Source organism: Carassius auratus, chromosome 45 (genome assembly GCF_003368295.1).
Source record: "Carassius auratus strain Wakin chromosome 45, ASM336829v1, whole genome shotgun sequence".
In the NCBI taxonomy this organism is placed as follows: Eukaryota; Metazoa; Chordata; class Actinopteri; order Cypriniformes; family Cyprinidae; genus Carassius; species Carassius auratus.
The window spans coordinates 18911888-18938779 of NC_039287.1; the positions used below are offsets into that span (position 1 = coordinate 18911888).

Genomic DNA, 26892 nt, shown 5'->3' on the forward strand with positions numbered 1-26892 from the left:
CGACTGTTTACGATCATTGAAGACATACTCACCAAGATTGGCATTTTGACATAATTCTGTGTGCATTTTTTCATTCAAGGTAAAGAAGGTGTGGAACAGAACTTAATTCCATGTTTGCTCATTGTCTAAGAGCTAAATCCTCTTTAACATTTAAATAAAGATACATTAGCTCTCAACATTGACTTATTTTTGACCGTCTCATGTATACCAAATCTGTGAGCCTCCACTAAGTGTAGGAATATGGCACATCCTCTCTGGCTAACCTGATTAACAGGCTTTCAAACCATGCAATAACTCACCCCGTCCAGAAGAGTGTTGGAAAGATGGGTGCGAAGATCCTTCCGGAAAGGAAATTCCAGGTTGGCTATGTGAAAGACCGAATTGTCTCTGTCAATCATATGGACTTCGTCTTTTGCATCTATCAACATCATGTACCTGTAAAAACACAAGAGACAGAGTGATGAGATCGAGTTTCATTTACCCCTACCCCAAACAACTCTATGATATATCACTTTTTATATTGAAAACAGTCCTATATCTATAGCGATATATCTATATATAGAATGCTGCATCAAACAAATTCATAAAAGCAGGGAAATGATGTAGACAATAAATCAACTCCACGGTGGATTTCAAGTGAACAAAGGTTTAAACATTCCAATACATTCCTATTGCAAGGGTTCCAACATAATCAATGACGTATATCAATGCGACAGAGGGAAGGGCATAAAAAAAATGAAGAACGCAGCAAAAGTTTCAGTGTGACAGACCAATATATTGATAAATATATAAATATAAAATTATAAATAATTACATTTATAAATAATAAATGGCGGTAAAACTGTTGAGATATGTTTCAAAGAGAATTATGTGAAACTGAAACTTTGGATTGATGATTACGCAAAAGGGTTGGTCTAAAGAACACCAAATACATTGGGGACCCTTTAAAAACCCTAACAATGACCAACAAATGCAAAAATAGGACCCACTTTATATTAAGTGGCTTTAACTACTATGTAGTTAAATATAAATTATTAAAAATTAAAAAAATATTGTGTACACACGTTTTTAAATTGTACTTATATTTGAAAAATATCTGCACATAATTACATCTGTAATTAATTTCTGTAATTACATGTATAATTACACGTCGACCCATCCCTTACACCTTAACACACCCTTAAACTTACCCATAACACCAAATCTGTCCCTAACCTTACCTGTTTCCCACCTCAATAGCAGCAAAAAAATAATAAGTTGCAATACAATATGAACACAATAAGTACAATGCATTTATTTTTTGATGTAAGTACATAATAGTTAAGGCCACTTAATATAAAGTGGGACCCAAAAAAATTTACTAATAAGATACACAATGTTCCAGGTAAATGATGAAAGGTCCAAAAGCGGTGACTGGAACATTTCGCGGCTACAAAAAAAAAGAAAGAACAAGAGGGAAGGAAGTCTAGCCAGATTCAGCAGCTCTTGGCTGTTTATGAGCAGAAATTAGCAGCTGAAAAGAAAAGCACTGATTGAGAATATACATCCCGGCGTGCATCCACACTGCAGGAACTGATGAGCCGCAAAGCCTCATTTCATGTGGTTCACCTCCATCAGAAAAATTAAGAAATACTTTTCATAATGAGCATAATTAAAGAAAAAAATAATAGGTGAGGTTTAGTCTAGTGAAGTTTCTCTTCTGTCATGTTTCCAGCATAGATAATGAATTGAAGAAGATTTCGCATCCTCTAAGACAGGATGCGAAAAGGACACAATTAAAGAGTAAAATGAGGCTCAGAGAAAGCACGGGGCTGAAAAGAGAAGGGAATATAAGCTGTATCAGGATGTACAATAACTTGAACTCCATCCAGAGCAAACTAAATGCATGACTGATGACAGGGTGTGAACATCAGCAGTTGACAAACTACACTCAAACTAAATACTTAAGACTAAAGATTTATTTGAACTGGATATCAAATTTCAACTAATTTGGTTTACACAACTTAATGTGATGCATATTTGCCAGTCATACATCAACAAAAAAGGTAAGAAATAAGTCCTAGATTTAGATGTCTGCATTAATAAAAATAAATATAGCATAGTTTATTATAATCTATTTGCATTTAAACAAAATGCATTTATTAAAATGTATTTAAATTATTTAAGCATCAGGGTAATTTAGATTCATTCAGTTAAAATTAACAAAATGTGGCTAGCTGTGGAACAAGCTAGTTAAAATGCATGAGATTTAAACAAACTGCATTTATTGATGATAAATATATTAAACCATTTATTGTGCATTTACAAGACATTCAGTTTAGTAGTATTATAAGAGAAATCTAACTGTTTCATGTATGCATGAGTGGCAAATTATACTGATCATACTCAGCTCTATATTTCTCCGTGGCCCAACAATAATTAACAAAACTAAAGGAATTCATACTTGATATAAAGTAAGACTAGTAATTTCTTACTGCTAAATTCAGAAAAACAGAGGTTTTAATTATTCAGACAAAAACCTCTGCATGTAATAACCTAAAAAATTATCTACAACTTGATGGGTGCACTGTTAATTCTTCATCATCATTTAGGAACCTAGGTGTGCTATATGATAGCAATCTGTCCTTTGAAAACCATGTTTTTAGCATTTGTCAAACCACATTTTTCCATCCTAATATATATATATATATATATATATATATATATATATATATATATATATATATATATATATATATATATATATATAAAAATTATGGCCTATGCTTTCAATGTCAAATGCAGAAATGTTAATTCATCAGTTCATGACCTCAAAGTTGGATTATTGTTATGTTTTGTTTAGGGCTGTCAAAAATAGCGCGTTAACGGCGTTAATTAGTTGTTTGTCGTTAATTACGTCAAATTTTTTAACGCATTTCACGCATGCGCAGTGTGACAAATTATTCAGGTTAGGAAAGTCTCGTCGATCTCTGAATTCTCAAGATAGTAAAAAACAGCGGCGAGCGCCGCGACGAAAACACAGAAGAAGCTTAAGGTTTTACCCCATTTACTCTCAAATACATTCATGCCAAGCTCGATAAACAGAGACGACTTTGGTAGTTGATACGCTGGAGCTTCTTCTTCCTGTTATAGCAGTGATCCTCAAATCTGGCTCACGAGTTTCATGCAGAGTTTAGCGCAGACTCCAATTAAACACACATGCCTGTGATTTACTAATGATCCTAAAGACACTGATTAGCAAACTCATGCGTGTTTGATTAGGGTTAGAGCTAAACTTCGCAGGAAAGTGGATCTCGCGAGCCAGATTTGAGGATCACTGTGTTATAGCGTCCTGTGTTTCACACTGCGCAAGCGCAGAACGCCTACATGCAATGCAGCGAAAATTACAGCTGTTTGGGAAAGCATATGCATTTTTACTTGGTTTTACTGGCACTTGAAGGCTTCAGAACGTGAAAATATCGATCCTAAAGTATTGTGGCAGAGCAAATGAACACCTCCCAAAAACAAGAGTGCCCAGAGTGCTGCTTATGTGATTGTGGCACATGTTTTTGTTTCTGAGTTCATTCTTTCGAGTTTCTCTATCCATAATTTCATAGATATGTGGCTATATTTAACCACTGGTTCACCTAAAACTCTTACACTATCTGTAGTTAAATGGCATGATTGATATAGTGCTCAGGTAAATTTGATCTAAGTAAATGTTAAACTTTTGAAATTCAGAAAAAAAAACCACATGATGAAACAATACATGAAAATTATGTATCTGTGTCCTGTTATTTATCTTTTGGTATGCATTTCAGAAAAAAAATGGTTAGGATTCAGGTGTAGTTGCAAATAGTGATTAATCGTGATTAATCCACTGAAAATTCTGATTAATTTGATTAAAAATTTTAATAATTTGACAGCCCTAGTTTTGTTGTGTGGTTGTTCTACATGCTTAATAACAAAGTCCAGTTGGTCCAAAATGCAGCAGCAAGAGTTCTCACTAGAACCAGGATTTATGACCATATCAGCCCGGTTCTGTCAACACAACACTGGCTCCCTATTAAAACAGTGTATAGATTTTAAAAGCCTACTAATTAGTACTTATAAAGCTCTGAATGGTTTAGCACACCTCAGTACATGAGCAAACTCTTATTGTATTATAGTCCTCCACGTCCGCTGCACTCTCAAAACTCTGGCTATTTGATAATACCTAGAATATCAAAATCAACCGAGGGAGGCAGACCCTTTTCCTATTTAGCGCCCAAACTCTGGAATAATCTAACACTGTTCAGGAGGCAGGCACACTCTGTCATTTTAAATCTAGATCAAGGAACCATCTCTTTAAGATGGCTTACACATAACATACACATTTCTGTCAGACAAATCCGTTAAATGACTGTTAGGCTGCAGTAAATAGGTATAACGGAACTGGGAACACTTCCAATAACACACAATGTACTTGTCACATATTTGTATTGACATATTGACAAACTATTTTCCAACACAATCTGTATAGTATAAAGCGCTATACAAATAAAGGTGACTTGAGTTTAATTCCCTCCCCTTTGGTCATTATTACAGAGCGCTCTGCTGGACGTCCCCCAAGCAAACGCATCTCACAGTGATTCCCTGTAAGCCCTGAGTGGCCAAATCACAGAATAATGGGCTTGTTACTATAGATCTCCAGTTAAAGAGACCAGTCATGTCTTTTTAACATCTCAGTGATGGAGCTGGCCATTCTTCACTCAGAGCGCAGTGGCTGTTCTTTCAGCTAAGTTTGGATCACTATGACACCAAACCAGCTCATGTGCTTCTGCCAAGGCCTAAAACATCCTGCAAGGTGCCAACTGTGGTGCTTCTGAGCAGATCTGTCTTATGAATGAGTGTCTAATGATGTTCATGCAGACGTTTGATTCTAGTTTAAGCACATGAGCCAGCAGGAGCTCATAGAGATAGTTCACATCATTACAGCAGAAAAACTCATGCAGAACTGCCCTAAAATGACCTGGACCATCATTAAATAGCCCTCTATGAGAAATAGACTCCAACATTATAGAAATAGCACAAAATCACACTGAAGATATTTTGAAGATCATCAAAAGAATAGTCTTAAAAATTGATTTATTATGTAAGCATAATGTTAATAATTTCAGCTAAAATTAGCCAAAAAGAACCTAAACCAGTTCTAGACAGATTTAATTCATCTTGTCTAAGCCTAACTTCATCTTGTCTAAGCCTAACTTCTGCCTGTATTATCAAGTAACCTGAACACCTTGATTAGCTGCTTCATGTGTGTTTGACTGAACTCTGTGGTAGAATGGTAGCTCTCCATGCTTACAGAATATAAATGTGCAGCCATCTACATAAAACACTCTATAGTTGATCCAAACAAGGCAAGAAAAGGCAAGGCAAGACAAGTGTACTATTTATGGAGGCTATATATTTAACACCAAGCATTTCTGCAGACTCTGTTGATATTCTCCTTGATTCCTTCAACTCAAAAGATAAGAATGTTATTGATGATATTGCTCCAATAATAGTCAGTAAGAAAACAAACAGACAGAAATCAGTTTGGAGAAGATCAACAGCAGTTCAGACTATGAAAAGACTATGAATGCAGAAAAGCCGAGCGGATGTGGCGGAAGACGAAACTTGAAATTCACTATAGCATCTATAAAGACAGCCTTCATGCTTTTAATGTGAAACTAGCCACAGATATACAGAATTTCTTCTCAAACCTTATAAACAGTAACTTAAACAACACTCATACTCTTTTTGCCTCTTTTGAGAGACTGACAACCAAATGATATTTGCTTAAATTGTGATTCTGGCAAAATATCGGTGCTGGTATTGCTAGATCTCAGTGTTGGGTTTGACACTGTCGATCATAACATACTACTAGAGAGACTGGAAAACTGGGTCGGGCTTTCTGGGATGGTACTCAAATGGTTCAGGTCATACTTAGAAGAGAGAGGCTATTATGCGAGTCTAGGAGAGCATAAGTCTAAGTGGACGTCCATGACATGCGGAGTCCCACAAGGGTCAATTCTTGCACCTCTCTTGTTTAGCCTGTATATGCTTCCACTAAGTCAAATAATGAGAAAGAACCTAATTGCCTACCACAGCTATGCTGATGATACCCAGATTAGCCTTATCTCCAAATGACTACAGCCCCATTGACTCCCTCTGTCAATTAATTGATGAAACTAATAGTTGGATTTGCCCGGAACTTTCTTCAATTAACAAGGAAAAAACTGAAGTCATTGCATTTGGAAGCAAAGACGAAGTTCTCAAGATGAATGCATACCTTGACTCTAGGGGTCAAACAACCAAAAATCAAGTCAGGAATCTTGGTGTGATTCTGGAGACCGGTCTGAGTTTCAGTAGTCATGTCAAAGCAGTAACTAAATCAGCATACTATCATCTCAAAAACATTGCAGAGATTAGATGTTTTGTTGCCAGTCAAGAATTGAAGAAACTTGTTCATGCCTTTATCACCAGCAGGGTGGACTATTGTAATGGGCTCCTCACCGGCCTTCCCAAAAAGACCATTAGACAGCTGCAGCTCATCCAGAACACTGCTGCCAGGATTCTGACTCAGGTCCTTACACTGGCTTCCAGTTACATTTAGGATTGATTTTAAAGTACTTTTACTCGTATATAAGTCACTAAATGACCTAGGACCGAAATATATTGCAGATATGCTCACTGAATAGAAACCTAACAGAGCACTCAGATCACTAGGATCAAGTCAGTTAGAAATACCAAGGGTTCACACAAAACAAAGGGGAGTCCGCCTTTAGTTATTATTCTGCCTGCAGCTGGAATCAGCTTCCAGAAGAGATCAGATGTGCTAAAACACTAGTCACATTTAAATCTAGACTTAAAACTCATCTATTTAGCTGAGCATTTATTGGATGAGCACTGTGCAATGTCCAAACTGATTGCACTATATTTTCATTGTTGTTTTTTTTAATGTAAAATCATTTTCTAATTTATTTTAAATAAGTACATTTTTAAATCATTTTCAAAGTTTTAAAATTCCTTGTTTTATTTTTGTTATTATTTATTTGTTATTTATTTATTATGTTATTTTTTGTTAATTCATTAATTTATTTTTTTCATTTTTCAGAAATAGTGTGAAATAATGTTTACAATATATAAGTGATCTGCTGTAATATTATAATATAATAATAATATAATAATAATTTCTGATTATTATCAAGGTTGAAAACAGTTTAGTGGCAACCATGATACATTTTTCCAGGATGAATAAAAAGTTCAAAAGAGCAGAATTTATTTAAAATAAGAATCTTTTGCAGCATTCTAAACTTCATTATTGTCATCAATTTAATACTTCCTTGTTGAATAAAACTAAATCTTACTGACCTCAAACTTTTTAAATATCGGAACTAAAAACTAAAAACCAGATGAAATCATGAGTTAATTCAAGCTGCAAAAACAACTTATAGTTTAAATGAGACTTGACATATGACCTCTCACATTTACATAACATCTATTCAGTAATCAGCAAATTCATGCACTATATTTGCATGTAGAAAAGTACAGCAGCCAAAGTAGTCTGTTTAATTGGAAGAGTTAGAGAGAAGGTGGAACAAAATTTATAGCAACATTTTATTTTAGAAGGGCCTCTGGAAATAAATTACTACAATATGGATATAAAAATATTTAGAAAAAAGTCATAATTGAATATCTCTTTTTAAGTTATCTTTGTTTTTTATAGTGAGGTACAACACTGGTTTTGACACATTTCAGAACACAGCACTGAAATCAAGCATGAGTAGCTAGCTACTAGCTCTGAGCCTTTGTGCTAGTGTGTTAGCGTAGCACTGCTTCAGTCCCCTGAGCTTCCGGCGCTGGACTCACCGTGTGCCGTCTGCTTTCCAGCTGACTTTATAAACATTCTGCTCCAACAGACGAATGTTCCTGCGGTCCATCGATACGGGCTGAGCACCAGGAAACCCCGATCTGACAAGACACGTGAAGACAAGCACATCAACAAAACTAACGGGATTATTGGACACATTGCTGTGTTGTTTTATAATTGATCTCCACTCATCGATGAAAGTAATCATGGCTTTCGTTTCATCAGGATGATAACTCACGACAGAATTCAGCACTTTCCACTAATAGAGCACAACATACGTTCCTTTACTTATCAGGCACTTCAGAGCACAAATACATATTCTTTGGATCATGTTCAATCAGCATGAAATGAAAAGACATCCATTTCCTAAAAGCATGTTATTGATTTACATGTAAATCAATGTAAAAGTATCATAGCAAAAAAAGGAAGATTATTTAGTCCACTTCAACCTGATCAGTTTTTTTCAACCAACCTCACAAAAGAGAACATAGTCCCAGACCTATGCTTTTTTTTTATCCAGCCAGAAAGTTAAGCATGATATTACATTATGCCTTTTTTTTAATAAATAAATACATCAGAAGTTAAGTCTTATTTGTGCCCCACACACACTTACAGTCCTCACCATCTCAACATTTTCGATTACTTGACATTCAGTCACAGAGGCTCACAGCTGGAAAGACTCTGTGGGTGGTGACACACACACACACACACACACACACAGAGAGACTCACTTGTCCCACTCAGAGAACTCCTGACACTTCCTCTGGATCAGGCCGAGCTTGGGCTGTGACGTGACTTGAGTGACTCCTCTGACAGACATTCCCTCCAGAAACACAGCGTGCTGAGACACAAACAAGCACACACACACCCATCACATCTGCACACCCAGAACACTAAACAGACCAGGTTACACAGAGTCAGTTATGACTATGACTGAAGGTGCTGAACCGAGTTTTTAATCACCAGTTTTAGTCGTTCTTTCTTCTTCTTGCCCTGACTGGAGTGAGAGGAGCTGGGCTCGGAGCCCGGAGTGACAGCATTTCCATCATCGTCCACATCTTCATCCTCCTCGTCATCGAAGCACCATTCGGGGAGAGCAGGGGCGGGCGGCGCGTCCTCCACGTCCCCGTAGCGGCGGAAGAGCTCCTTCAGATAGTCGGCTTTATAGATGCCCGGGGGCCGAGCCTGAGCGAACGCTGCCACAGCGGCCTCGATACTGACACACACAACACACAATCAGAAAGAGCTCCAGCACTGGCTTCAGTGACCACAAGCAGCACAATATTAAACATGAACAAATATACAATTAGTAAAATACAGCTGTTGATTAATTCAATGAAAATGAATGATTTCTGAAGATCATGTGACACTGAAGACTGGAGGAATGATGCTGAAAATACAGCGTAGCATCACAGAAATACATTACACTTTACTGTTGTTCACATAGAACAAAAACGTAATATATATTTTAAAAAAATAATATATTTCTCAGTATTACAGTTTTTTTTATTAAATAAATTCTTGTTCAAATTGGTGAGCATAAGAAACTTCTTTGAAAAACATCTTTAAAAATCGTAACTTTTGTTGTGTAGTGTATATTGTGAATTATACATCATTTAATATAAATTACAAAATGTATTTAAATTTTGTGCAAAGATTCAAATATTTAAACAATAAAAAGACTTTTTAACCGTGATAAATGTCACTGACCTCTGAAATGTGCTGAAGAACAATAGCAAAATAAAAAAAGTACCATTGAATTGTGCTCAAATCTCAATGGAATCACTCACTTACAATAAAGCTGAGCGTCTCCTGAATAAACATTATTAATGCATGAGTGAATATGAGATAAGACAGATGACCTTGCTGCCAGATATCATGTTTATATTCATGGCATCACCACAAAAGCAAACTGAAGAATTCTGCCTCAGTCTTATAACATGATACGATATGTGTTAGCCAAGTCACCCTAGAGATGACAGATTAATTGCTGAATGAACTTGTGGATCAAAATAAAAACTAAAGTATAGTGAAAGGTTTACAATTAAACATTTAAAACCCCTCCTCAATACAACCCAGCCTTTTCTAACATGCTTGGCTGAATGTGATGAAGTTTGGATTAGCCAAAGCTGGTGTGGAAGAGGCTCTAGAGGAACTCCTCTTATAGTCTGTTACACAGCTTCAGGAACGAAATATGAACCTAGTGACAACACAAAACAGTACCATTATTGAAATAAATATGTTTTGAAATGGTTTTATATCCTAAATTTGAACGATTAACTGGTTAGTTAGCATTTCATTATTTGCATTTAGCATATATTCAGTGCTGTTCAAAACCCTACCAAAACAGAGCTGCGATGAAATAAACTCAAAACCAGTCAAATCAATTCTATTTCTTAACACTTTTTATTTTTACAAAAAAGCATAAAAGGGGCCATGAATTGAGAAATCAACTTGAGCTTTTGACATTGTCCTAAAAGAATATCAGAATTGAAAACGTCTTTGTTACTGGAATAAAAGCTTTTATTAACACCAGGCCCAGCGAACACCAGCGTTTCTCGAGCCGGCCTCAAAACCAGAAGAGAAAATAGCCTTTTGCTTATTGATTTTGATGTTTTTGAATGTAAAAACAATGCAAACTTCATAAGTGGACCTCAGACAACAGTATAAAATACTGACTCCTTTAAAAACTCCAGTGAGAAAGTGCGGGCACACATCAAGAACAACAACCACAGTGATCTCAGATTCACTGAAACTCATCTGCAGTCTTCAGACTGACCTCAACACGCTGGCCTCCACACACATGAGGAAACTTGCTTTTTACTTCGACAAAACAAAAATATGTAACAGAAGATTATGCTTATGCACACTACCATAAATTTGTGCTTGTTAAGATTTTTTTAAGTCTCTTTTGTCTGCCAAAGCTGCATTTATTTGATTAACTGTATCTTTGGAAAAAACTAATCAGTACAGAATTTTTCTTTTTTTGAAAAACATAATATACGTATACAACTGTAATATTGTGTAATATTCTATACAATAGAAGCATCATTCCTTCTGTTTTCAGAGTCACATGATCTTCAGAAATCATTCTAACATGATGATTTACTGCTCAAGAAACATTTCTGATTATTAATGTTGAAAACAGTTGTGCTGCACAATATTTCTGTGGAATTGGTGAGCTTTTGTTGCTCACTCTAAGCTTGAATCTATATTTGTCCAACAGCGCAACAGTTCCTAATGAGATTGTGCAATGTGCATTTTTCCACACATATTTTTGCAAGCAGTTTCTCATACATGACATTACTCACTGGACTACTGCGGATGACCTAGTTAGTTCATATCTTGTATATTTAATCATTTTACAAGCACACAAACACTGGGGCAGGCTATATTAATGAATATTCACAAATACTTTGGGTACAGTATACAGAATGACCTAATTCTAACTTTATTTTTTTGGCTAGCAACAATATGAATCACTAAAAGTAAGAGTTATTATTTTATATTATGATAATAAAGCTACACAATTTACATTAACTAAATTAAGTAAATATTCCTAATTTATATAACTTCAAATGAAGGCATGAAGCCTTCAAGTACTTTGCAATTTGACTGGCAGACTGCTTCCTAGTTCATGAATATTAATTAGGTCATGCTGATCAGTTAGCAAGCTTCCCAGAGCATCCAGTCCAGTCACCAGAAATTAATATTCATGGGGCAATCCTTCTTTCCAAATCCTGCCTGTCAGCTAATCAGGAAGGCCTACAGAGCAAAGACTGTGTAACCTAATTAATATTCATGATCCAAGCCTTCGCCGTGGCAGCGTTCATGAACTCACACCCACATACCGAACCCAGGCTGTGGGGAGGAGGAAAAAAACGCCATCTCATTTTTTTTCTTCAGTTTCATTGACCTCTCTTGTTAAAATTTGAAGAAAAAAAAATAGTCCAATTTGGATTTTAATCAGACAGTGTTACAGTAGGTGAGTCTGCATTAGCTAGCACTGCTTTGTATTCTGCTCAGGATGTTCCCCATGTCGCTTTCTCTGTACAAACATGAACACTGACCGTAGGTGATAGACGCAAAGCTTTCACTTCTAAGCATGTTTTTTTAATGCGCTCTCATTGAAATTTCAACAGATGGCTCCGAGGAAGACCTACTACTGTTCCACGCTTTTCCATTTATAGATTACAACGTGAAAGTTTGCTGGAGACTCAGAGACTTAGAAATGACTTTTAACTTCTTCGAAAGTGAAAGACGTCAGCAGGGTTCTTCTAATCTCTTCTGGAAAAGGAACACTTTTTGCTGTAAGAGTGAAACTGATTGTCACATTTCTTTCTTCAGTTATAAACAAAGACTGGAGGCATTTGATCACCAGAACAACGCAATGTTTTACGTTTTTATTAGTGCTTCCTGTTATTATCGTGATGCCACAGAGAACGATGGGTAAGTTTGTCACATAAAACCTGACTAAAAGACAATTATATTTTCATATCTTCCACCGTGATACTTTAAATGACAAGCTTCCCACTGAGTAGATCCAGAGTTTCCCGTTGTAATTATGACATAGAGAACATGACAAAAACGGTTATCGGTTTGACATTAAACATCCAGAAGATTAGTTTAATCATTTAATGTTTAAATGATCATTAAAATCATATTTGAATAGCAAATTTTGAAAACTTGCTGTAAATATGTACTGCTCAACATTAATCAAAGTTAAAAAAGTAAGTTTTGTTTTGTGAGACGACATGAATGCTGAAAGATAAATCATATAAAAGAATGTATGAATGAATGAAATCTATGAATGCATTAGGGGGAACCGACTATCTTCAGAGAAGTTTAAATGTCATTTGCTTTTGGTCTTCCCTCTGTGCAATGCCTAAAGCATTGTTTATAAAACCAGCTGCTTTGTTTACAGAGGTTACCATGGAAACAACTCTATTTCTGCTGTTCCATTAGCGCCACCTGCTGTCAGACAGTGGAGTTACATTTTCATTCAGCATATCTGCCGTTTTTATTCACACCAATGCGAAAACGCGACCAAACATTTGTTGTAAATCTTAACCAGTAGCTGATCTATCCATTAGATCTAAAAATCATAACTAATAAGGTAGCCTATGTAGAATTGGTTATGGAGCAGATAAAATGCTTAATTTATTTATTTTTTAATTTTGACTGATCCTTTTCCTAAAAATGACTTGTGAGGTGTATAATTAAACATTTTTTTTAAAAAAAGTTTGTGAAAACTTAATCTGAATGTAGTACATTTTAGTAAACAGTGCTTTTATCTGTTGTGACTTCAGTACTTTTTGAACGTTTCCAGCATATTTTTATAATAGTCTAATAACAGTGATAACTGTGCTCATTTTGGTCACTATAATCATCATATGACATTTTCATACCATTTCATCCATAGCCAAGAGTGTGTAACAAAAGTAAACGGCACCTTTTCTTTCTTTTGACACTGTAGGTGTGGGTTTGGGTAAAGGCTCTCTGTTGTTACTAGGGTGTGAGTGTACTGTTCAACAGTAGAAATATGTCAGTAGAGATTCTGCAGTCCCACAGAATCACTCTTTAAAATGGTTCCAAAAGGGGGTTATCATAGCAGTGCCATAGAAGAACCAATTAGGGCTCCTCAAAGAGACTAACTGCATAAATATTAAAAGGTGAAGAACATTTCAATAATCCAAAAAAACCTTTTATCCGCTATAATGAACAATGGAAAGGTTTCATGAGTGTTAAGATGCCAATACAGATCTATATAATAGCTGAAAAATACAGCCTACTCTGTCTCCCGTGTCACAGACAGGTGCTTGCAGTGCAGACAGCTTCATTGATTGGAATCTTTGAAAGGTTTTTTTTTGTTTGTTTTTTTGTTGCAATGAGTTATAATCAGTGTAGACGTGTAAGTTGTTTATGGTTGACAGTGATATCAAAACTTGTTGCATTAAAGTAATTCAGCTGATGAGCAGTTACTGATATAAGCAGCAGCAGCTTCCACTGGCTCATCTAATTCAAATTCAAAGTCTGAAAAACCTGTTTTATAACATTAGTTTTATTGTTGTGACACATTTTGTGACACTTACTCTATCCCCCAAGATTACTTTTATAAACATGAGCCAAATCCAAAAGGTAAAGAGGGAGGTGTTGCTACAATTTATAACAACATTTTCAGTTTTTCTCAGAGGTCAGGCTTCAGGTATAACTCGTTTGAAGTAATGGTGCTTCATATAACATTATCCAGAGAAACCAATGTTAATGATAAATCCCCTGTGATGTTTGTACAGGCTACTATATACTAGGCGTTGCAGACTACTGATTTATACTAGTACATTTTTTTATTTAAAAAATACTCGAATTACTCGACTAGCCTACTCGTGGTTCATGCTATAGTAAATGAAAACACATTAAATAGTTTTTTAATCAATAAACACTTATCAATTCATAGCCTTATGCAACGATTACATTTGAAAATTGTCAAAATTTTATACTTATGACTTTACATATTAAAATTTTCATTATTTGTATCTGTAACAATCACAAAAAATGTTTTATCTACATTCGGATACAACGTCATACAGTTACTCGATAAGTGCCTATCTTCTTTTCATAGTTATCACTGAACAAGTATGTCATGTTAAACTAATAATATTTATTAATTTCTAAAATAATATTTATAATTCAAGCAAAGAGATGTCATGACAAACGTTAAGTGATCATTTCCACACGACTGAATCAATTCAATGCGCACAATTTCATTACGCAGAACTCTTTAAGCAAATCTTAATGTTAATGAACTTCACTAAACAGATGCGTGTGTGCCGCACAAACCAGAAAAAGATAAAGATGCAAACATGCAGGACAAGTAGAAAATGTATCCGTATCTAAGTTCATTATTAGCCTACTCTTGAGAGAGAACTGGTTTGGTTTTTGAGAGACTCAGACGCGCAACGCAGCTGTTTGATTGGTGAGCGCACTGAGCTTATTCCATTCATTCATATCATATCGTAGCAAATAGCAAATGTAAAATCATCGCATTTTAAATATATATAAATAATAGAACATTTATGATGTATTATCAAGGTGAAATTATTCTTGCAAAGCTCTGATTTCTGAGTGATACACAGAGAGGCAACAGTAATGAGGTGTTTGATTTGAGGTCTTTTCACTCAAAGTTTACATTCATTCACTTCACACTCATGACTTTAGAGGTCTATATAATATTGCGCTGATCCCCTGGCTCACCTGTTATCTAGCAAACACCGGACTGTGCCAGCCTCAGCTGAGTATTCAGGATGAATTATTCCTTGTCCGTTATTAGTTTTTAAAGTCATTATCCATGCCATTCTGAATAAGGTATTCGGCTTCAGGCACAACCCTAATTATTTATTACATTACATATTTTAATTTTACATACAACATAGATAATATCATAGAAAGTAACAGCTCCACACAATTTTGTAATCCTAAAATTCACATCGTACTTGCAAACTCTTTGTAAGCATTATGGTTAATGCAAGCTCGAGTAGTCGATTGTTTCTTTTAGAAGAAAACAAACATAACCCCGGGTATTTATTAAATACAATAGCTAAATTAACGAAAAACCAAGGTGTTGACATTTCCCAAAAGCACTGCAGTAATGACTTCATTAACTACTTTATATTAAAAATCAATACTATTAGAGATAAAAATGTAACCATGCATCTGTCAGCTACAGTATCACATCAGACAGTGCACTATAGACCCCCTGAGGAACAATTCCACTCATTCTCTACTTTAGGAAAGGAAGAATATAAATTTGTTAAATCATCTAAACCAACAACATTCCAACATCCATAGACATCATAGATCCAAACCTTCAAACTGGCTGTTATTAAGCCTCTCATTAAAAAACCACAACTTGACCCCAAATAACTAGTTAATTACAAACTGATCTCGAATCTCCCTTTTCTGTCCAAGATACTAGAAAAGGTATGTCCTCACAATTATATTCCTTCTTAGAGAAAAATGGTATCTGTGAGGATTTCCAGTCAGGATTTAGACCGTATCATAGTACTGAGACTGCTCTCCTTAGAGTTACAAATGACCTGCTCTTATCATCTGATCGTGGTTGTATCTCTCTATTAGAGCTATTGGATCTTAGCACTGCGTTCGACACTATCGACCAAAACATTCTTTTGAATAGACTAATAAACCTGGCAGATATCATCAGGAAACACAGTGTTAGCTTTCACTGTTGTGCTGATGAAAATCAGCTCTATAAAACTTCATGGCCTGGCAAAACACACCAATTTGAAAAACTAACGGAATGCATAGTCAATATAAAAACTGGATGACGAGTAATTTCTTACTGCTAAATTCTGGAAAAAAAAAAACTTTGAAAAAAAAAAACTTTTCTTTGAAAGCCAGGTTTCTTTCTTTTTTCCATTTTTCATCTAAAAATATATCTAAATTACAACCTATGCTCTCAATGTCAAATGCAGAAACATTAATTAATGTGTTTATGACCTCAAGGTTAGATTATTGTAATGCTTTATTGACTGGTTGTTCTGCACTCTTAATAAACAAAGTCCAGCTGGTACAAAATGCAGCAGCAAGAGTTCTTACTAGAACCAGGAAGTATGACCATATTAGCACGGTTCTGTCAGCACAGCACTGTCCCCCTATTGAACATCGTATAGATTTTAAAATCTTGCTTATGACTTATAAAGCCCTGAATGGTTTAGCACCTCAGTAATTGAGCAAGCTCTTATCGTATTATAGTCCTCCACATCCGCTGCATTCTCAAAACTCTGGCCACTTTCAATAACACACAAAATAATTGCTACATCATTTGAAGAATCAATCAATCAATCAATCACCTTTATTTATATAGTGCTTTAAACAAAATACATTGCGCCAAAGCACTGAACAACATTCATTTGGAAAACAGTGTCTCAATAATGCAAAATGATAGTTAAAGGCAGTTCATCATTGAATTCAGTTATGTCATCTCTGTTCAGTTGAAATAGTGTCTGTTTTAATTTGCAATCAAGTCAATGATATCGCTGTAGATGAAGTGTAGATGAAGAATGGCATCTATGCTAATATTAGTCTATTTCTTTCTTATTCTGATGTCAGCGTAGCCTCCAGATCCAGTCCGTATTCCAGACCAGACGGTGGATCAGCACCTGGAGGCAACCTCGACAGCCCTGAATGTCAGCGGAGACTATGTCAACTAGATGAGCCCCAAAGACAGATGAAGTAAAGACCTGGTCTCCTAGACGGACACTGGGACAAGACCACTGACTTTGCTGCAGTCTGGAATTGAACTGCTGGTTTCATCTGAGCGGAGAAGAACTGTCCCCTGACTGAGCCTAGTTTCTCCCAAAGTTTTTTCTCCATTCTGTCACCGATGGAGTTTTGGTTCCTTTTCACCTCTGGCTTGCTTAGTTGGTGACACTTAATATCCAGCGATATTGTCAACTTGATTGCACAGACACTATTTAAACTGAACTGAGCTGGATGGTGATATCACTGAATTCAATGATGAACTGCCTTTAGCTGAAAATTGTGTGTTTACTATTGTCATTTTGCATTATTGACACTTTTTTCCTATTTAATACTATAAAGTGATTTGACACAATCTGTATTGTTTAAAGCACTATAAATAAAGGTGACATGATTTGTTTTTGCATAAATTGTTATTGCACTGATGTCAGATGTAATTCTTTGTTATGAATAATTTCAAATTTCAAATTCATAATCAGATTCCACACAAAAACAGAAAAATTTATGAGATGAAGCCCCTTTCATTTGTGATTTGTAAATCATTATTGATTTAAATCATTTTTTAAAGAAGACTCTTCTGCTTATTTACATTTATTGATTAAAATACAGTAAAACATTTAACACTGTAAAATATTATTACAATTTATATTAACTGTTTTCTATGTAAATATATGTTTCTTATATACAGTAAATGATTGCTGTAATGCAAAGCTGATTTTTTTTGCATCATTACTCCAGTTTTCAGTGTGACATGATCCTTCAGAAAATCACTCTAAGATGCTGATTTGCTGCTCAAGAAACATTTCTGATTATTATCAATGATGAAAACAATTTGAAAACAATCATGCACGCCTTCTGAAAAGCATTGATTTTTTACAAAGCTCATCGTTCTGAAAAGCGAGGTGTGCTCTGATTGGCCAGCTATACAGTGCATTGTGATTGGCCGAATACCTAAAGCATGTTTTGCACCCCTTAACATATTGTGATGCCCTGTCCGGCCGGAGCGATGAGACACAAACATAAAACCTGTTATAAACGTGATATAAACATGATTTCTAGTCGTGTCCTCTTTTGGATGGCCAAACTAAGTAGTTTCGCTTTCTCAAAGGAACAACTTCACACACCGTGGCCTTCAGTGAGCAGAGGCGGACAGACTTAAGAACGGTGTGGGCGGCGGATTCTACGAAGGAGTGTCCATTGGGCTTGTGACAACAAAATATGACGACCCCGGGCTGGATTCTGCTTCATCCACGATTTATGAAACTTTCTTTCATAAAGTTGATCTGGTGATCCACAGTGCGAAGTTGATGTATTTCCTCAGCGACCAGCACAGGTCAGCTCCAGCCATGACGAAGTGCATATCATCCTCTTTTGGAAGGCCAAACAAAGTAGTTTCGCTTTCAGAGTGACTATACAACATGTGGCTATGTCAAAAACAATACTACAACAAGAATAAAGGTACGCCTTCTTTCTTTGCGTGAACATCTGAGCGGCATTATGCAAATCTTCCCACATCATGACGTAGAGATGTGGGGGAGTGTTACAATTAGAGGGGTGTGGAAAAATCTTAACTTTGATAATAGAATATTTCTTTGGATTTGAGACTTTAGTATTTGTAACTTTACAGATCTTCTTTATTCGCCAAGAGCTTGTAACACTCCAAAGAGAAAGGAAAAATTGAAATTGCATCATGTGACCCCTTTAAGCCAGGACTAGGCCCTTAGTTAAATTAAGATATTTTTACACAAATGCCTTAGGAGAAAAAATTAAAGGTGTGCATCTTGACCCAGAACAATGAAACTGAAATATTTTAAAATATATCAAAGCAAGATATTAAAGATCAAACATGCAATTTTGTCTGGGACTAGCTTAAGCCTTGTCTGTGAAACCGAGGGTTTATTTTTTATTTATGAGCAGTCTCAATTAAATGTGATTATATTAAAATATAGCTGCATCAAGGCACAACAGAGGTAAAATGAAAACTTGTCGTTAATTACTCAGTAAAGACCTTCAACATTACTGTCTGTAATTAAAATGAATGAAGTAGGCCTGAACACCTTGATTGGCTGGTTCAGGTGAATGTTATTAGGGTTGAAGCTAAACTCTGCAGTATAGTAGCTCTCCAGCAGCAGAATTGGAGACCCCTGTTAAGGACATTTGTTGATATAGCATTTTACAGGCCAACACCCAAAAAGGCAGACAAATGAAAATTAGGAATCGTTCGACTCGCTATGCTGTTCCGAATCTAATAAGGTCAATTTTATGATTTTGGCAAAACTGGTCGGTCAGAAGTTAGAAGTATAATTGTAAATGTTTTATATATCTTTGACCAGTAGGTGCTGCTGTGTTGCGAAGAGATAGCCTCATGTCCATTTTTGAGCGAATTTTCATCAAATTTGTTAACATGCCAGAGTTTGTGATAGAGACTCCAAATTAGCTTTAGTTATTTAGTATTAGTATTAGTAATTAGTTAACATTGAGACTGTCCTCTATCTGTGTGCAAAATTTTATAACTTTCCTGCTAGTGGTTCTATGGGCTTCCCAAGTGGAAGAAGTAGACTAAAACTAACAGATACAACTGGTGCTTAGCCCTTATAAATAACAATGGCAAGGAAAAATCTTAATGACGTTATCGGTATAAATTAGCCTGTTGGATACTTTAGTTATTTTTTAAGTGATATTTTAAGCAATAAATTGCTTGTGCAAAGGAGGCCATTTCTGGTTCCTTGATTTGCCATTTTCCATTGCTGGTGGGCAAAAAAAATAATAAAAATTATTCTGTACCTGTCTACATGTGCTGATTGAGTGAGTGTTCATGTGTGTTATCTAACCTCCAGTCCATTTTCTCCACCAGGTAGGCACACATTAAAAAGCCAGTGCGATTGAAGCCATGCGTGCAGTGAACGCCTGCGGGAGACAGAACAACAACAGTGACATCAACACAACTAAATCAGACATTATTCACAGCCCACCCACCAAACCAATCATTCTGGACACATGAACGATTTTCATCCTTCACTGAAATCAATATCATCATTTTTGGTTATTTATGCAGTCTGTGTGTATAAGCAGGACGGGACGGCTGGCCTTTGGAGTGATGCAGTGGGAACTGATGACAGAACAAAGCCCTTCCTCTCCTGCTCACTGATACACATAATAAATGTGCAGCGCTCAGTGCTGAACTCTGCTCTGCACATAACTGTGTGAACTTATTAAGATAATTACAGTCATCAGCTGGAAGGGCTTTCCGAGCGTTTCTTTCATAGAGCTGGACTTTTGTTTTGAGTTTGCCTCTTATGCATCAGGGTAAAAATCAAAGAGTAATGAAAAACAGGGAAAAGTCAGCCATTGAGTTGCAATATACTAGAACTGACGATAAATGTGATATTTAAAAAAATTCAAGCTACACTATGTAAGTTTGTGTATTTTTGTGAGCCTCCTACAGTTAAGTGAGTGATTTCACTGTTCCAATATATATTTAGTTGTCGACCAATACTGATTTTCTGATGAATGATGCCAATATCTCATGAGCATGGTGGACTATAGTCAATGTAAAGCCAATATATATGATATCACTATTTAATTTAAACATAATACAACTTGGTACACACCAATAATTGTTACATAATATTTATATATTAAAAAAAATTAAAATCTTAATTTAAATTAAGAAGTGACTGAAATTAATTAAAAAGGATGTAATTGAATGTTTGCAAGGTTATTAAATTAAATGATTATTAGATGCTCAAAGACCTGTTTAAGTTATATAAATGTGCATTTGCTGAATACTGACAAAGGTTGAGTAAGGTAAACATTTGCATTAAACAATTAATGACTCAAATATTATGCTGTTTGCCTTTCTATAACTAATAATACAAAAGAAAGCACTTTCGTACACCGTTTACAGTCTTTGTTTAACAAAGAGAGCAAATTAATAGAGACTTGTGAGAGAATTGGAATAAAAGTCTTGTATATTGAAGTCAGTTTCTACCACAAAAAAGAAAAGGTAATTGCAACTTTCCTTGCAATTATGTGATGGAAACTCCCAATGGCGACAAATAAAGTCAAGATTGTGAGATCACAATTAACTTGGCGGAAATGGGTTTCTATAGTCCTGCTTCTGACACACCGGCTAAATGCTAATCTTTAAGAAATGCCAAATATCAGCCAATGTATCGCTGAAGGATGACCTGACCACTGGAAAGCTCACACATGTATTTGTTGCTGCCGTAAAGCAATCGACCCTTTCGCGTAATTTCGTTTTGGCCAGTTCACACTCGAACAAAGCAGGTGGCGCTAGTTCACCTTAACGCCACTCATCACAAGACGATGAAGCAGTGTGAAGTCTTTTAGGACCTGTCCCAAATGGCACACTCAGGACTTTTGGACTTGCTGAGCACAATTCAGAGCGTTAAAATGCTGAATGGGACGGCCTACGGACTCGTAGACTCGGCGAGCACGCACAATTTAAGTCCAGGACACCGAAAGTCCACATGAAGTGCGCCATTTGGGACAGGGCCTTAGATTATTTAAAAAAGCCAATCAATAGTAAATTATTTCCACATGCTTCTGTACAGTTATGGTTACAATCTCTCATTCCATCTCCTTATGCTTGTATTTCTTCCTTTTGATTCTTTTGCCAAAAAAAGAAAGCACAAAATAAAGTTAAAGATAAATTTGACTAATACATTGTTTTTCTTCAAAACTGTACTGTAAATTGTTATCATGCCAATGTATTTTTGACAGTCCTAGTACACAGTACATATTTTTTGTTCTGGGGTTTCGATGGTACCCCTTGTTTTTATTCCTAAAGTAAGATTTAAGTTTAAGTTGCCAGTCTGTGAATTTACAGACTTGGCAGCCAAATGAGTTGAGTTATGAAACAATCTGACACACAGCATTGGCTTTAACATTTTATGACCAATCGCAGTTATTTCACCACATTGCACTGGTCCATTCACACAAAACATGTTAGGCTGATTCACAGAACAGAGCTTCCTGTCATTTTCATCCTAATGAACAATCTTCAGTTCATCCACATTAGAGCGAGCTATAAACCAGTTGATGACACCTGATTGAGGAAATAAATGCTCTTGATTTGTAACAGCAGTGATCTGACCCACCAGCAGCGAAATCCACAGAAAGGGTTTACATCATTTTTACACAATATCTATTGATTGACATTAGCCAATAGCCAACACAGTCTAGGAAAGACTATGAAAAGAAAAGTCATTTCAGAGGTAGTGCGGGTTTATGAAAAATGATGACAGACAAACACTGCAAAATAACGTGCACCGATGAAACGTTTCCAGAAACATACATCACATTCAGTATATTTTCTCTATACATTCCCCCAGAACTGAAATTGTTCTTTCATCTAGAAGAAACTAATTCCATACATTTTCTTCAAACCCTGATAAAGTGTCTTTATTAGTAAATCATTGCCAACAGGGATTTTATTTTTATTATTTTCTCAACAGTGGACGTAAGCCAGATGTCAAGCGATGGCAAAATGAACAAACTCACCCGAGCTTCTTGATCGCCTGCCTTCACGTAAACATCATATTTACACTCACATGACGCGACTAATGAGCTTTCTTATCAAAGTGTCCTCACATGGATGCAGCTGTATTGTGGCCTCTAGCTGCACAAAAATACAAATTTCATCAGAGGCAATCGCAGCAAATGCCACACATTCATCAAAGTGATTTTATACCACAGCCCACAGCTGTCCGAGGCACTAGATAGTGATTGAACTAAAACTTTTATACCGCACTGATGCAAACAGCCACTCCACAGACGCTCAGCTCCAATGACGTCTGAGTTTAAGGGCCTTTTCTGGTTTTGAAGTGTTGTTTATACATGGGAAGATCTACTTCAGCACCTCTGAGGGGGTTTATGGTGTCGCATGATAAAACTAGCAAACACAACAAAACTGCCCTGAACAAGTAGGAGGAACAGCACTGAGGATTATGGGTAGTGATCTGGATCTGGTCATATTCAGCAGCACAGAGCCTGCACCGTACAAATATACATCACTTTAAGATTAAAAACAGACAGCTGGGGTTGCCAGGAATCATAAAAAAAATACAGTTTTAAGAATTACTGGGAGGCATATGTTTTGGTGTTTGTATATTTTACAACTTCTAACTGTATATTTAATTTAGTAATACAGTCTACTTAAACTATCAAACCTTGAAATGTACTAATAACCATTATAATACACTTTAAAAAAATATGAAGAAAGCAAACTAAAAAATATATAATTCTATGTGATGTGTCAAAAACAGAAATGTGATATTATTATACTTTAAAATTACATATAATGAAATGTTACATAATTTGCAATTACCGTATATGGTTAAGTAACTTGCAGTGAACCAAGTAATTAGGTTTTTTCATCAGCTGTGATAAATGTGAAGATATTGATAGATCGTATTCTAGATATCAGGCTGATATGTGATGCAGAGCTTGGCTAGTCATACTGAAAATTAATTTTTTTTTTTTTTTTTCGCCGACAAATCCACACATAAACACCTCAACGCATCTGAATAATCTTTACTTTTTCAAACGTGAGATAACAGCCACTGGAGCATCAACTATCAGTCTTTATAAAGTGTTCATCATGACAGTGTTTCATGAAATAAGATGCTTCCACTGATTTGTTAAAAAAATAATATACACATTAAATGTTAACATTACTGTCAGACACATTACATTATCATACACATGAATTAATGCACAAGAGTGTATAAGTGGGGCAAGAAATATCATATTAGTCAGTCAGTATGTGTGTTATCTAACAGCAACCCTAGCAACAGTTGTCATGTGAACTGTTTAATGTTGTAAACAGTTTTTTGTCTAATTGAAGCGTACGCTACTCTTCACACTCCCACAGCGCTTCACAAGTCTCGTGACAGTTTAAGATACCTACAGCTGATGAACCCACCCACGCCAAACATAACAATTCAGTTTCCTAAGAATAAACCTGAAATTCATTCATCACAGACGTAAGATCCTGGGTGTCACTCAACTCTACAAACACAACTTGACACGACACGCTGCAAGCTGATCGTAAAAACCTTTCCATATAAAGCCCTGCGCTCACGTGCCTTCAGTTAGATTTGTAGACGAGAGTTATTCATGCATTCATTTCTTTACAAAACTACAATTTTTATATATATAAAAAAAGATTAAAATGGAATGCAGTTTAAAATGTACAATTATTATTTTTAACTTAATATTGAAGAGTTTATTACAAATAATGTATCTATGCACACCATAATAAAAGTAAAGTGTGAATTTGCCTTATTTCCATTGACAGATCTTGCACCAGGTTCTAGCTGGTGGTTCATATTCATCACTCTGACCAGTCTGAGCTGTGTTTATATACACATCGTCACTATAGACAGCGGACAATATGTTTTTTGCAATTTGCATTCACAATGTAGCTGAAATTTAGCTTGTGTGATCACACCTTTACACACTCACGACACAACTGATGTCTGATGGACAACAGGGAGGAAAACACAGAGGATGCACCTCGTGAAACTGGAATCAATAATAAGAACAAACCCATGTATAAGATATTGCTTCATATTTCTGGGTCACTCCATAAATCTCATAACACCATTTGTATTTTTTCATTGTTTTGAAGACTTCACTATTATTCTGCTATTTGGAAAAAAACATAAAAAATTAAATTCACATTTGGCAAGGTTCAAATGCAAGTAAAACACAGGTTTTGTGTGAAAATAAAGCACCAGTGCTGCAAACTAACAGTGTTTACCTCAGTGGAGCATTTACCATGAAGCTGAATTCAGGAGCCCAAAAGTGAGTATTTTCTATGTGGAAACCCACATAAAAATAAAATATGAGAAAGGAATAGTTTTTAGTCGTTTATGACAGATGCAGAAACAGAGGCTCACTACCATGTGATGTTTGTTGTAAATGCAGAAGGAAAAAACAGTGTAGGCTCTGTGAGACTTTCTGATGTTTTTAAAGAAGTCTCTTCTGCTGACCAAGGCTGTGTTTATTTGATCTACAATACTGTTAAATATCGTGAAATAGTATCTTGGTTTCTATGTGAATATACTGTTAAAGTGTAATTTATTTCTGTGATGCTCCGCTGTATTTTCAGCATCATTCCTCCAGTCTTCAGTGTCACATGATCTTCAGAAATCAGAATAATAATAATCTTATCATCAATGTAGAAAACATATTTTTGTGTAAGCCATGTTTGACACAGGATTCTCTGCTGAAGAGGAACTTCAAAAGAACTTTTATCTGAAACAGAATTATTATTATTATTTTTTTTTTTTTATGTCACTCTTGGTCAATTTAATGTATTCTCGCTAAATAAAGTTATTGATAAAAAAACTAAAATCTAAAATTGTAATAGGCTGTTCTCTAAATAGTTTGGGTTTTGTTAGCCTGTTTTATTGTCTGCCAAGTGAAAATTGTTCATTTTATTACGTAGAAAAGTAATAACAGCATAATTTCCCTCCACGAGTAATCATAGGTCATGCAAACACAAATTCATTTCTTTTAATCAATGTAGTAAAATCTAAAATGCATCCTGTTCCCACTCTCTAACTTTATCTGAGATTTATTCTGTGTGAAGGAGAGTATGAGAGTAGATATCGTGTAGAAGACGCTCTGTGATGCTGATTTCCCTGATTAATAACAGTGATTCCTCTCAGAGCCCTGACCTCTGGCTCTTCCCCAAATGTCCCTGAGCTCATGTCCCCTGCAGTGTCACTCACACTGTTGCTGTGGTGATAGTGACACCTCCTCCCTCTCTTTTAGCAGGTTCTGTGTATTAACGTGACTCGAGAGCGCCTCCAACAGGACAAACTCACACTCGCTGGTCAGGGGTGGAACATAGCAGCCCCAAAACCAAAGTCTACGTTTTTTTTTTCAGAAATTAACACTGTTTTTCCATAAATACACATTCAATTTACGACAGAAGGTGACAATTATGATGTTTCAAAAATTTCAATTTCAAATAAATGCCGTTCTTTTGGACTTTCTTTTCATCAAAATAATCTTTTTTCGTTTCGTTTCCAGAAGACAGCATAACTGTTTTCAACACTGATAACAACCACAAATGTTTCTTGAGCAGCAGATTATACTGAACCATGTGACACTGAAGACTGAAGATGCAGCTTTAATCACAGGAGTACATTTTAACATACAGAAAACAGTTATTTTATATTGTAATAATATATCGCTGTTTTACTGTATTTCTGTCCCATTAAATGCCGGCTCGGTGAGCAGAGGAGATGTCAAAACCATTAAACATCTAACTGAGCTCAAACCTTTGAACAGAAGTGTGTTTCAGGGCTGTGATATAAAGCATCGGAGTAATTTCATTCCATTTGGTGACTTCCTGGTTATTGGCAGTCACTTTGATTTGAGTCAAACGTTAATGTCTGCAGATCTCATACACATCTACACACACAGTATAATACTGTACATTATTATTCACAGAGTTCACTGCTGCATGTCAATCACTCAAAGTCTGTCACTTAGTTCCCATGATGCCTCATTTATCAGGACATGATGAGATAGCCATATTCCTATTCATATTTATTATTATATTGCATGAAATATAATTTACCACTCCACTGTTATCTAGATTGTATATATCAAGCTGTATTCACTTAACCTGCTAAGATGATGGTTTCATTTATATGTTGATGATCTTCATTTATTTACAATAAATATGAAACAAATCCACT

At 35.7% G+C, this 26892-nt stretch overlaps 1 protein-coding gene across 3 annotated transcripts in view; it reads right to left on the reverse strand.

Moving 5' to 3' along the window:
- The window catches only part of LOC113063493 (mRNA-capping enzyme-like), an 86681-nt gene that overhangs the window by 56661 nt on the left and 3128 nt on the right, over positions 1-26892 (reverse strand). For all 3 annotated transcript variants that reach the window (XR_003278694.1, XR_003278693.1, XM_026233941.1), the window contains exons 5-9: positions 19981-20056; positions 8837-9089; positions 8605-8714; positions 7873-7974; positions 300-435 (exon numbers count right to left, since the gene is read on the reverse strand). Coding sequence is in view for 1 of the 3 variants with exons in the window: in XM_026233941.1 (XP_026089726.1) it covers positions 300-435; positions 7873-7974; positions 8605-8714; positions 8837-9089; positions 19981-20056 (677 nt within the window). In the remaining 2 variants the exon portion in view is untranslated. The remainder of the gene's footprint in view (positions 1-299; positions 436-7872; positions 7975-8604; positions 8715-8836; positions 9090-19980; positions 20057-26892) is intronic.